The 13,568-nt window shown below is 53.2% G+C and overlaps 2 protein-coding genes across 2 annotated transcripts; one reads left to right on the top strand and one right to left on the bottom strand.

The window, feature by feature from the left end:
- Positions 1-1,202: 1,202 nt before the first annotated feature.
- VOLCADRAFT_98514 (uncharacterized protein) lies at positions 1,203-6,191 on the bottom strand (the record flags this gene model as incomplete). Its single annotated transcript, XM_002957366.1, has 6 exons — positions 1,203-1,246; positions 3,860-3,942; positions 4,312-4,383; positions 5,541-5,625; positions 5,769-5,929; positions 6,112-6,191. The coding sequence occupies 6 exons, from the start codon at positions 6,189-6,191 to the stop codon at positions 1,203-1,205; spliced, it is 525 nt and encodes a 174-aa protein (XP_002957412.1).
- Positions 6,192-7,619: 1,428 nt separating this feature from the next.
- On the top strand, positions 7,620-11,461 carry VOLCADRAFT_98513 (uncharacterized protein; the record flags this gene model as incomplete). Its single annotated transcript, XM_002957413.1, has 4 exons — positions 7,620-7,626; positions 9,723-9,839; positions 10,131-10,355; positions 11,289-11,461. 4 exons carry the CDS (start codon positions 7,620-7,622, stop codon positions 11,459-11,461), a joined length of 522 nt encoding a protein of 173 aa, XP_002957459.1.
- Between the last annotated feature and the right edge of the window lie 2,107 nt (positions 11,462-13,568).

Below are 13,568 nucleotides of genomic sequence, written 5' to 3'. Positions count from 1 at the left end.
GCTAGGTGCTGTGACTCCACCGCGTCCGTTCAGTGGGCACGTGCGGTTCAGTGTGCCGCACCGCACCTTTGGCGTTGCAGGAGATGAGGTCAGATTGGGGTGTGTGGCAACGACGGGTGCACGGACGGGTGGTGACACGCTGGTTATCGCTCCGGCGGACGGGGAACGGATAATTACGGGGTACTGGTGCTGGGTGCATGCAGGGTACTGCGGTTGCGAGCCTTGCTGATGTGGTGCAATCCTGCCGCTGCTGCTGCCTCGGTGATTGCTTGGTGTTCGGTGATTGACATGGGTTGTTGGACGGGGGCCCAGGACAGGCCTGCTGCAGGGCGGGCGGGCGGATTGCCCTCTGGAATACACAGGAATCAAAACCAGTATAGCAGGAGCGGCGTGTCCGGGGCAGTCTGTCCCATACTTGCCATCTCAGCGGCGCAAGTTTCGCAGTCGACGTGAAATTGCGAGGAAAACCGAACTGCTCGCCCAAGCTCCGCAATCGAATGTGGGGGTGTGGAGTGGTGGTGATCGTGGTGGCGGTGATGTTGCTGGCAGCGATGGTTATGTTGCGTTGATATTTAACTTGCCTTGATTTTCAGTTGCTTGTTGGAGTGTGAGGTTTTGCGGAATGTGTGGTACTCTTGGTTGCCTTGGGGGCATCCTGCCCGCCCTCCCTGCTCCTCGTGAACTGGAGGCAGCGGATGGGCGCGGCGCGCTTTTGCGGGCAGCGGCCCCCGGCTCCCTATAAGGGAGGTGGTACGTGTTTTTTCTTGCCAATGCCTCCAGAATGCACCCAGACCCAAAACCATATCAGAAACTGTCATTTGTTCTTTTGAGCTGTGCCAAGCACGTGCAGCCTTCCGTATGTAGCCTTCTGCGCGCGGTCACATAGATGAGTCCTGTTTCTTCCGGCGATGTGGTGGAGAAGGTTTGCGGTGGTTAACAGCCAGAAGTTAGTCCGGCCGAGTTTCGCCAAACGCGTCACCTAGTCTTTAGCCATGCTGTGCCGATAACCACGTTCATCGTCGTTGTCGGTGCTAAACCATGCTGCTGCCCCTTATTTCGTTACCATGTTTTGTATAAATATTACTGCTGGGGAATGGGACTGATAATCTTTTGTCTTTGATGGTGCGCTCCTGCTGCATGGGGTCATCTGGGACGGGTAGGGCGTTGGGGGGTTCAACAATGCCTTGAGGCATACGAGCCTCTTAGGATCTTGGCGGTCGCTTCCGCGGGTCAGCAACCCGTGGTGCTGCGGGGTGGGTGCGAGGCGAGGTGGGGGAGGGAGGCATGGTAGGGCACCGCCCTCGCTGCCGTTACGAAGGCATCATGCTTCTGTGCATGCTGCGCTATACATCTGAGCTGTGCTGCCGCGCACTCGTGAGGTCTGCTCATGCTGTAGTTATTCCCGGGGGGGGGGGCCCGGGGGGAAAAGAACCCGAGAAGTGCCTGAGAGAGCTGTACAACACAGGCCGGCTGCAGGAAATGCGGCATCTCACTGGGTAGGGTTAGTGCTGAGGTGCCACCGTGTAATGTCCTCCCAAGCCCTCTCCGGATGCTCACGCAAGGCAGTGCAGCAACTTGCTAGCGCCCCTCATGCCACCACATGCATGCCCGGTGAAACCTATTGCCTTAAAAGCGTCGCCATGCAGCTCACAGGCTTGCTTGGCATTCCTAAGCTTTTAGGTACTTGTTTTTAGTGCTTGAATAAAAATGCAGAGCGGCCACGTTGACGTGTCTTCTTATGGCGCTTGTCTGATTATGGCCACGTTCTTTCTACTCTTCTGTAGGTGATCCTTTGCCAGTAACATTCCGTTGGCACTCAGTTGTTGACAGCTAAGTACGGAATGCCTGTTAGTACAGAGGTCATGCAGTAAGACGCCCTAAATGCAAGCGCCAGAAGGTTGCAATGATTACGCAGTGTTGAGCCCCTCATCGACCTCGTGGCTTCCCCGTCGGCATGGCTGACACAGGGGCCCTCCAATTTGGCCTTGGTGTTCGTTTGTATGGTTTGTATGGAAGAATGACACCAGTTTTTGTTGATTGTTGCTATGGTGGCCATAATGGCCTCTTCTGTGAAGCGTGCAGTGCAAAGGAGACGCTCACAAATGCACAGACCGGCAACACATTCATCCGAATCGCTGATGCCTATTCCTGGAAATGCGTTTCTCAGCATGGGCTACATCAAGGTCAATCAAAGAGCGCCCCGTCGCGCTTAAGTTAAAAGCTCACGCGTATCACTCTCCGGCCGTGTTCCTCATAATTGGCAGCGTTTTATTACTACGAGGCCCTACGCCACTTCTCGACCTTGCCACTATATAATTTAAATCGAGGAAGTTAGGAATCGAGTTATGTCGCGAAATGCCCGCCCCTAAGGTTACGAACAGCTGAGGCCAATAAAGCGCACGTTTGTTGCTAGGTCGGGGCCTGCGCACTTGGTGGCTCCATCGAGCTATCATGATAGCTAGCATGATGCATCCATATTGACCTCCAACATGAGCGTTGCAATCCTTTGATCATATTCCTCCATCGCGTTTTGGAGTACGTACGTGAACGACAACAATAACGCTAACGAGTAGTCCTCATGTATATTGTGCTAAGCTTATTTCAAGTGGTTTGGACCATTTGCGCTTAGTAAGAAATGTCCATGCTTATGCCTACGCGTGCGTCTTGCTTGTCGGTGTGTGGGGGCACCAGGAAAAAACGACAAAAACGGCGGCGGCCAACAGAAGCATATTTGACTGCAATCCCCAACGCGGACATAAAAAAAAACAATTGCTGCTGGCATGGCGAACTTTAGAATTAGGCGAGTCGGGCTCAATCGATACGAGTGAGCCTGCTTGATTGCCAGAAGTTGCCAGATTCGTCAGGCATGTAAAAGACGGGTCGCTTTTTTTGATTTTTCATTACAAATCTTCAGGCTATGCGCCCTGGTAATGTACGATTTATTTTCGTCAACTCCATCATGCCACTGTCTGACATTCTTATGTACCCAGGAAACCGTCGGAAAAATACGAACGTGCGAGAAAGCGCAGCAGAACATTGGCAACAAACCTCCTGGGTCAATAGCGTCTTCGTTGATCAGGTAGCGTACCTAACGGGAAAGATGGCTCTGGAAGACTGGTCTTAACAATGTCACGCAGCCCAAACTAACATCAGGGCCCTTGGCCGCCTCGCTGCGCCGTCTGTTCCGTATCCGGCCATACGTTCCCCTTCGTTAAAGTTCCTCTGCGGCACAATTCTTATGCTTTTGTATCAAGTTCCTAGACGACATCGTCTATCTGTACTGCTGCCCTTAACGGTCATATATGAAGGTCACTGCTCAGAACTGCTCCGATCCATGACGACTATCCTTTCCTTCAAAGTCTTAAGTCGTCGGCTGCTTCTCCAGCCTAAGCTTTCGATGGAAGTCTCGTCTGCAAGCCATTCCATGCGTACGATGCGCGTGTGTGCCAAACGGCAACTCCGATCCAAGTTCAAATTCGCCAACGGACTGCACTGACAGCAGCATAGGAAAATTGCGTGCTTTGACGTTGAGCACAACAGACATATATTACCAATATTCCGGAAAGACATCTTAGCGAAGGAATACTCCTAGGCTGCTGAGCCTGCCTTCTAACTTTTTTCCTATTATTCGACCGACGAGGTCGCGCCAGCCAGCCATTTTTTTAAACCAAGCTCCGACGGGGGTCAATAGCAGTGGGTTCCATTTCCGATACCGCGGAAGATACTCACGCTGGATGTGCCCAAGGCATTTACAGCGCTGAAGAACCACAGGTCTGTTCTCCATGATAGCCGCTCTGGCTACAAGCAGCGGTCCCACGTCCCAAGCCTCTGCCTGCCTATGCGATCTTATCGGGCTTACAGATGACTTCATGATCGAGGATCATGATATGATGTATCCTGTTCAACGATTCGCAGATATGATGTATCCTGTTCAACGACGTGCTGCAGCGAGAGCAGCGCTGACAGCGCAGCAGCAGGACAGGGCACGGAGCCGAAGCCCCGCTGGTTCAGTCACGAACACCCAGTGACACCAGATATGAAAGCCTTTTCAAAAACATCGACCTGGAAGGTTCCCGCACTTCCACCAGCCGTTGCCTTGCTTGCAAGGGTCGATAAGTTGTATCTTCTCCGCCACGGCGCCCGGGCAGCATTCTTCGTAAACATGCGACCCCGCCTCAGCCTGCTCCTCGGCACCGCCTGGGGATCCGTAGCGGTCTGTGGGCTTGCTTCACGAGAGCTCATTCTGCCCGAGGGTGCAGGATTTCCGTGCCGGGGACTGCGGCTGGTTGCCTACCCTAGGATGGAACTGACTGATAAACCGCCTGAGTTGCGTATTCCGCGCTGTGACCTAGCAACTCCGTGATGTTGCCCATGCCTGATGTTCTGCCGCATGAAGTGGGGGATGGACACATCTGCCGTAAGGATTTCCGGGTCTCCAGCCAATTCCTTTGGAATGGGGCTTTGCGCTTCTGTGTTATGGAGGAGTTTCCTAGAGAAGGCGATAGAGTAGGGACAAATGCAACTGATGCAAGTGCATACCACGTCTGAGCGCATTACCTAAAGAACTGCGCGGGTGCATGCTTTGCGTGATCCTGGCTGCGCGGCACATACAGCTGTTTCCTACCTGCGAACTTACTGACGCTTACTCATGCGTCCGGGCTGGGTCCCTTACGGCTCCTGAACCAGTTAGATACTTGAAAAGGAAAAGGAAATGTTAACGGAACAGCCTGCACAGCTTATACGACCGACAACAAACGGCTATCATTGATCTTTGCCCATCATGTTTTGGCGTCTGTAGCAGCGGCTCGCGCAAGGCACGACCGTCCAACGTCGAGTGGGCTATAAGGCTGCTAAGACATTGCGAACACGATGTTTGCAGGACCCCAGAAAAATGAGGTTATCGCAAGGGTTGAGCCGCCTCTTACTGCGCTTAGCTAGATCACCTGCTACGACCGAGCAAGTTCGAAGTGGCGGACAGGCGCCTGCTGCATTTTCGTTAATTTAATCATTAAATTATTTATTTATTTGCTTACCTTAATGCAGCAGATGCACAGCACTGTCACGCAGGGAGTCGTAAGATGTCGTATCCTTACTTTCCTCTCAATTCTTGGTAAACAATAAGTGGCAAACTGACTGCTTACAGTCCATGAGCCCCAGACCAATTTGGTTAGGGCATGGGGTGCTGCCCCCAGGACCATCCACAAGGGCATTCGTGAATGGAAGGTAGCACAAGTGCGTGTTGATGGAAGACAAGGACATTTCCGAGCACACGCCATTGCCCAGGGCAGGTTCATGCCTTCCGATAGTATGTGAGGATGGTGATCGAGATCAGCGCATTAGCTTTTTGACCCAATTGTAGGTTCAGCGTCCGTATCCGAAACGGCGGAGGTTATCCTCACCCCAGTGCAGGCAATAGCGGGTCTGTGGCGGGCGGAAACAGGAGCTCGACATCTGGACATCCTGACCTATCTGACGAGCAAAAATATCTTCTTACCCACATGCCTTAAAAGCCAGGCTAAAGAGGGCCCTGAAGTGCTTACCGGTCTGCGCGGCGCTGCAGCTGCAGTGTCCCGTTCTCCTTCTTTCTCCTCTGGACGAAGGTCGCAGCCGCTGAGGTCGCTGGGACTATAGCGCGATTCAGCGGTGGTAGCACGCGCGGCGATGATCACTGACAACGTCCTCAATCAGCGCCACAGTGTTATGATCGTCCATGGCTCCCCCGGCTTTTACAGACGGACCCCCACTTGTGTGCGGAACTTGTAGCTAACCTGTCCATGCACAATACTTCGTGCATGTCAAGATCTTTGCATGGTCAGCAAACAAAAGGATGTGACAACAAAACAGCTGGATTCCCAGTTTGAAATTGCTCAAAAAGTTGCGGACTCGCTTAGTGACTTGTGTCGACCGAACAACGCCGCGACATTCACACCTGTGTGCAGTATGTGATATGCCGACAAGATAAGAAGCTTAAAGTGTTATCCCAAGGCCACCTTTGAAACGGGCGTATTGACCCCTCAAACGCTCCGTATGTATGTATGACCCCACATTGCGAGTCTACAGTGTCGGTCACTCTCCAACACAGCAACATGGATGGACGGGCAACCTCTATACTTCGACTTGTCCTCCTCGAAGTAGCTGCCCGTGCTGTTAAACAGTTTGCAGTCTGTAACTGTTCCTTGGTTGCCGGTCATTAGGTACAGGATGGCAGAAAGGAAATGGGCTGTAGCCGCCCCTTACGACACAGCCGTTTTTATTCCAGGTAACTCCTTCATCTAGTCTTGGCAGGGGCTCACGGCGGCCCGCTGTGTGCGGGTCCCTTCTTGTATGCCACCGTCGATACGCCACCTCCCCTTTCGTTCCCTTTCGTGCTTGGTGTCTTGCCGCTCTCCATCAGCGGCGCCTCGTCTGAAGAAAGGCTCATCTGCCTTTTTCAGGCTTACCAACGTGGCATTCCTTAGCGTCAAACTTCCATAATGCCGTATATATTTCAACAACAGGCTGGGGCCTGAGGGACCGCATGTTATCCTTTCTTTTCATCCCATCGTGCGTCACACTGCAAGGAAACTTGAGCGTGCGGTTTGGTGAGTGAGCTTACATCTATCTCCCGCAAGAGGGCCCGCAACTACTTAGACCTTAGACCTCCACTGCGTGGCAACTAACAAAAAGCGCCGCAACCGCAATTGCTAAAATAGGCACACAGAAAGGAAAGTTGCTCAAGCCTCAGGGAGAAGGCAAGGCACTTCTCAATAAGCAGTCATCATGTGAAGCACCCATGTTACCACCAGCAAGGACGCTACCTGCCAGACCAACATCTCAGCGTCACCGCGTATCTCCATTGCTTTGCAGCCGCCCGTGTTGCCGCAACGCCGCCACCGGTTCAGGGCAGCTCTGCTGCTAACCTCTTAGGGAGTTGCCGCCAGCCAATCCCGTTTAGGTGGCCGTTGATACCTTACACGGCATCATCCTTCTAATTACATTCACAATCTTATCCACTTAATTGTGGGAGCTGGAGGTAAATGGAGAACGAGAAAGGGGAAAGATGCTTGACCCACGAACCGAGGCTAGCATGCGGAAAACGCACTCCTTGCTTCCTCTGGACGGGGTCCGCTAAGCCTCGTACATGAATTGGTGGAATCTGACCTAATGCTCAAGCCCGCGCTAGAACATGGTCTTCTTCTTCTTCTTCTTCTTCTTCTACTTCTTCTTCTTCTACTTCTTCTTCTTCTTCTTCTTCTTCTTCAATCTGCAGATTGGCAAAAAAGGGTTATGCCGTTTCTCGCAATAGTGCAAGATCTGCCGAGGTAGACACAGGGCCGTTGCCAATTGTGCAAATCGTCTCTCTCTTGCTGGTGACCTGGGGACTTTGCATCAGCTAGGCGCAGAGGCGGCAATACCAAGCGCGGGAAACGCCGACGGCTGTGTCAGAAACAGTGGTGGTAGCTGCTAGCACCCGTTACTGGGAAGAAGCGACTGGCGCGAAAAAAACATGCCGAGCTGGAAACACACGTATCAATTGTTTAACTTTTTATTTCCGATCATCGGAACTCGACGTCTGACGGAGGCCCGTCTAGTCAGGGTTAGGATCATAAAAATGCATTGCTAATCACAAGCATACATTTATGGATGGTAAGGAACCGATATGCAGGGACGTAGGCAGGACATATCGCCGCCAAGCCGCAGGTCGTTGGCTGCTAGCTACGTAACCAACGCAGGCATGCGGCGTGTATGAAGCTGTGAAGCGATCTTGTCTGCGATGACTCTAATCATAATCGATGATGAATCTTGAAAGTTCGACGTTGTGAGTTGACAAAAACGTGAAGTGGACATCCGTCCAGTTAGGCATATGAGCGTAACCTCCTGTAACGGAACAGCCATCGAAACGCGGCCTTGCTTTCTTAATCGCAACAACAATCGCCAACTTGGCCTATAAAGCCATATTTAGGAGAATCTTCCAGAGGTATTCGGCGCAGAGCGAATGCTTTCATCCAGCACCCAGACAGACGCCTAACAGCCTGTTTGGACCCTAAAGCGAATGCGGTCTGGAAGGACAGACGGCGTTTCCCGAGAGTTAAAAACATAGTACATCACAGGTGCTGATTTTTGGATATGCTTTAGAGACAAAATTTCCCTAGATAAGGTAGGGCTTTGCAAAACGAAGACCTGTTACAGGGCGAAAATTCTGGGGTGCCCAAGTACCATGATGCAATGAAACTCCTTTACATATAGTTAAGGCAGCAAATCTAGAGAAACTTGCTGCCCAAAGTTCGTTTAGGCCTGTTTTGAAAGCCTTACTGAGACGTTCAGTCAGACGCACAAAATGTCATCAGAGGTGTAACTGATATCAGATTTATCAATTAAGAGCGTCGAGTAAGCTGGACTCCACTAATAGAGCAGTACTTTACTTGAACCCCGCCCGCCTTTCCGCGGCAGCTTCCAAATGCCTTCCATAATCACACATGTTGCTTACAATTTGTTAATAGTGGTGCGAACTCTAATTTCTGACCTAACTGGATCCTCCAAGAATCAAGCAACCATAAATGTGAAACACAGTGCAACTCAAGCTCCCGTTAAGGTATCTTGAAGAAGAAATATAGGCCTATCATTATCTGTACCACGGAGCACATTCAGTGTGGTGCGATTGCGTCGGCTGCGCTAACGGCCAGACCGTGACTGCCCACCCGTCGTACAACCCTCAGCGAAGATATAATAGGTGAACCTGCAGCCTAATTTTTGAGGAAGCTGCCTATACTATAGGCAGAACCTCTATTATTATAAGAGGAGTCAATTGCGCAGTCTACTGCTGCGATTGTTTAGATCGCAGAACCCGGGTGCAAGGCGGAAGCCTCATCGGTCTGACATCTGTGCCTACAAATAACAGCCAGCGAATCTTCTAGCAATTTGTTCCAGCTGACCTGATCGCAAAGGCACGCGCCGTGGGTGAGCTGCAATCAGTCCGCAATTGTAGTGCACGCTAGCTGGCGTTCAACTCAATTAGACGTGAGAAATCCATCACTGCAAATAGATGTATCCTGTTATTGCTCCTCATTAATTTTGCCTGTTAGATTTGAGGAAGCAGAGCCTGTCCAACCTATCAGTCATCACTTCGACGGAGTCGACCTGAAACGCTTTTCTACCCACAGGTAACATCAGAGTAAAATTATATCTTGAGATACTGTGAGTATGAACCATCAAGGCCTCCATCAAGGCGCCGGGATGCGGGGCCCTTGCAACAGCCTGATGTCCCGCAAGCTCACAACAAGCTTGCTGCTATTGGCCTGCTTCTTCCTTTCCATCAGTGCTCACACAGGCAAGTAGCAAAATCCATGCGGCCCATATACATGCGCTTTTATACAGGTGTCAGGCCAGTACATTTCTCTGGGCTACGTGGTCACGTTTCGCTCCCGCCCCACTATTTCCATTTATAGAGATATTCCTTCCTTTTTATTAGCGAGTACCTAGGTTGTCGTCCTGCCCACGCGGGATGGCGAACATGAGCGCCTCATCGCTATTTCGTCCTCGTAAGAGGAAAGTCCTCCGTACCCCGATGCAGAGCCGCGGCTGCCGGAAAGCGCCTTCACAAAAGGTAGCCTCATCCCGCTGCTATAATTTTATTTTGTCTTACAAATTTAAATCCGGGCGAACCGTACTTTCCGCCATGCCTGCTGATGAACTTAAAACGTTGCGATTTGTCACTGTTACCACCCACAACCTCGGACGCGCAGATGCCCTCACGACTCGCCGATCCCTCCTGGCGAAGAAGCCTACTCCGCCACCATCAAAGTCGCCACCGCCGTCACCACCGAAGGCGCCCAAGAGGATCCGGCCACCTCCTCCACCAGGTGCAGTACGCGCCTGCCCGCGTGTCTGTCTATCCGTCTGTATGCCTGTCTCTCCACCTGGGCGTTTTTTGCGCGCGTGCGTATAACTGTAGGTATGCACATGCTTACGTAGAGCAATATACATGCGTGCGTGTGTGTATGTATGTACGTGTGCGTGGACGCGAGCTTGCATTCGTACGTGTGCATGTGCTCTTCCACCAGGTAACCCATAAGCCACATGATTAGTCCCCTCCACCTCAAAAACCCTACCTGACACTCCCCGCGGCCTTTTCCACACGGCCCATCCCACAGAGTACGAGCCACCTCCACCGTACGATTACAACCCGCCCGAGGCCTGGCCGCCGATCCCGCCGCCGCCACCGTCGCCTACGCCGCCACCCCTGATCACAGGAGGTCGGCGGCGGCCTCCCCCTCCGAGTCCCAAGCCGCCTTCCCCCTACCCACCGACGCCCGACTACGCTCCTCCACCCTCCGAGGACTCCGACACTGATACGTCGCCGCCTATTATAGCGAAGGGTAAGTGGTGTTGAACCTGGGGAACCTTGAAGCAGCATTTTTACTCCAATACGGAACCGTGCGATTAAAAGATTCCGGGCCCGGGGGTTTAAGTCACGGCACGAATGAATGAATGAGGTTACAGCGGGACCTAACAGGTCATCGGTGCTGTCAGCACTGGCACACTGTAATGGCCGATGAAGGGGCCAAAGAGGTACCTGCAGCAGGTCAGACACCGTATGCACAACGGCTCGGACAACACCAGGCAACCAGAGACACTCCCTTGCCCTGCACTCCCAAGGGAATTCACCGTAGGCACGCCCTGCAAAAAGGGGCCCCACAGCATGTTGGTGCGATGGCGCGTGTTCGGAATCCTTCATTCTTCTCCGGAGTCACTTGGACCTAGTTTGGCGCTGGATAATGTCTTCGGGGTTGAAGGGCGAAGGCTGTACCCGCTCAGTACGGAAGTTCGTTGCCATAATGGACAACAATCAGTTGATTCGCCAGACCACGAAAGACTTTAGGAGGCTGTGGGATGAGGCTGTTTGTTGGCGGTGGTGGTGATGGATACAGCTCTGCAAAGGCCCGTGTTCAGCCGGTGTCAGCACAGTTCTGTGGATGTTGGGAAGGGTCCTCGTTTCTCTAACAGCCTTACTTTCTGTAACTGGCTTGTACGCTGGCAAGTGGTGGTCGGGTCGGCAGCTGCAGCGCCGGCAATAGGGCGGTCGAAATCAGACGCTAGCTTGGTCAGGGAGCCTTGCTCCTTGGGTGACCAGGTGCCTCCTTTTTGCGACGCTCGCATTCGTAAGGTCGCATACCCACTTCACCAGGCGTTGTCATTACTAAGCTAAAGCATTAATGCCAATTCCTTGAACTGCTATCCATGCCCGCTTATCCATACCTCCGTCCCCGCTCCCCGCCCCCCGCGCTCCGCCCACCCACTGTGCTATGCAGTTCGGTCACCACCCCGCGCGCCCAAGCCCCCGCCTCTCCCGCCACTCCCACCGAGTCCGACGCGCAACTGGTGGAAGGTGCCCCCTCCTTCCCCAGAAAACCAGAGTAAACGCCCCAGTGCGAGCGAGACTCCAAGCTCCAGCCCCTCAGCAGGCCAAAAGAAGGCCGCTTAGGCTCCCCTTGAAGACAAGCTTGGAAAGAGACATACAGGAAGATAGGTGGGTGCGCCCGATTGCGTTGCGTGGTCGAACACGAGTTTTATATAGTCCAAAATTGTAGACACGGTCAACTTTAGAATATTATAGTTTGTAAGGGCCTTGAGTTCTACAGGCATTTAGGGTTCTTGGCACGATGTGTGTGTATGCAAAGCATATGCTTCAACCACCAGGCAAGGCCGAACAGGACCAAATCCGTAATTAGCCGCTTTCCTTTCCACAGCAACCAAGACTTAAATCCGGCTCGCATGGGCCCGTTACGTATATACCAGCCTGTGCACGCGTCCCGCCTGCGGGTTCCATCAGAGCACCGTAAGTGTCCCTTCGCTGCTCACACGCACTGCATTGCTGCCGGCGCCAATGCCGATTAACGTCACCGCCACTGACCTTGAACGCAGGGCAGAACAGGACATGCGGCCATGTCCTGCAAAGTAAATAAAGGCCGACGGCGGGCTTTCTGCTCGCTTCCAATCTACAGGCGAGAGCTAGTCCTGGAAATCGCCGACGCGTTGGCCGCCTGCCCGTGGGGCACATGCTGGCTCTGCGGCGGGAACCTGATCGGCTTCCGCTTCGGCGTCCAGATGTGTCCTACATGCGCCGGAGGTGGAGTTCTTGGGAACCTTCTCCGGCAGGTCGACATGTGGGAAAATTCTTTAGCTTCTTGGAGATCGGCCGCACCCGCACACCACAGGTGCTCGGCCCAAGCAATAGGCGCGGGCAAGCGCCAGCGCTCAACGTGCGGTAAATGAAGCTGTGACACACCGATTGGTCGTCGTCGTCATGCAGCTCAGCGCGTCGTTGTACCGTGTCGTACAGGGCTGTACGGGAACAGCTCTCTGCCCGGCTGGATAGAGGTGCGGCCATGAGGCCCCCCTGGGAGGAGGTTTCGTTGTGCTTCCTGGAAGGGTCAGGCTGCCGGTCAGGCCCGGCGTCGATCCCCCGCTGAACGTGTGTCGGTTGTGGCGGCGCTATCGCTTTGTTCTTGCTTCTTGTGCCGGAGCTGTTGATGAAGGTGTTGTGGGAGGTAGAGATCTGCCAGTGATGATGCTGTTTACAGTGCTGCTGCTGCTTTAAAATGTATTGCTTTATTTATTGCTGTTGTTTGCTGCTGCTACCGGCATTTGCATGTCAGGGGACCAGTTCCATCGTCATGCAGAGTTGTGTTTCGCAGCGTGTGGCGTACTGCACATCGCATCCATACATGTCATCGCAGGCTGCACAAAGCGAGAAGGGAGAAGACGAGTAGGAGGCGGATGGCGTGACCCGAATAGGATGGGCGGTAAGGCAGCTCCGCTGCAGACTGCACACTTTTGGGCACCCCTTCAGGCTCTAGGGGAACACGCTCCCCACACAGGCAGGGTTCCCAACCAGCAGGCCGCGCCTGGCACCCGTGGGACCAGCTGTGTCCACCTTGCTTTAAACGCAGCGTAGACCTCCCCGCCGGCAAGGTGCCGGGGGTCCCTATGCTGCATGCATCATCGGCACAACGGGTTGCTAACACTGCGCGAGGGCGGTGGTCTAGCCAAGTGAAGAGTGCTTAGGCAGTCGGGAAAGTGGCCGCCCTTGTTGTGAATCCATTGTGCACCTGCACGAATTCTCCAGGACCTCGACGTCGTAGCAGCTTTTGGGTGGTGATTTGAGTAGTACAGACAAGGCCCGCTGATCGTCTGCCGAGGAGGGTGGGGCAGCCCTTCCGGCTCCCTTCCTGACGTAGTGGAGTCACCAGTTGTTTTGCCGTGATGGCTCGATTAGATTATTAGGAGGTGCCGTTTCCGGCAGTTTGGCATGGTCAGTTGCCGCTGCTTGTGCCCCTGTGCGATGTGTCGCGTTTACTGCTGAAGGATGCGCTTGTTTCCGTCGGTGGCCCTTGTGTTCTATGTGTCTGCTACAAATGAGTTTGCCGATGATGCACACGGTCGATTGCTGAGTAACTTACATACGGCAGGAGAGGTCAGATAAATCCATGTGCAGGAACGTTTGGCACGTTTAGTAGTGTGTCTCGAAATGCGGGAACGTTTTGTGCGTAGTGTGTGTTTCGAAGGGTGCATCTACTGCTTTCCTCGCG

The sequence above is a fragment of the Volvox carteri genome (assembly GCF_000143455.1).
Source record: "Volvox carteri f. nagariensis unplaced genomic scaffold VOLCAscaffold_73, whole genome shotgun sequence".
NCBI classification, from domain to species: domain Eukaryota; kingdom Viridiplantae; phylum Chlorophyta; class Chlorophyceae; order Chlamydomonadales; family Volvocaceae; genus Volvox; species Volvox carteri.
This window is presented reverse-complemented; position numbering and strand designations above follow the sequence as displayed.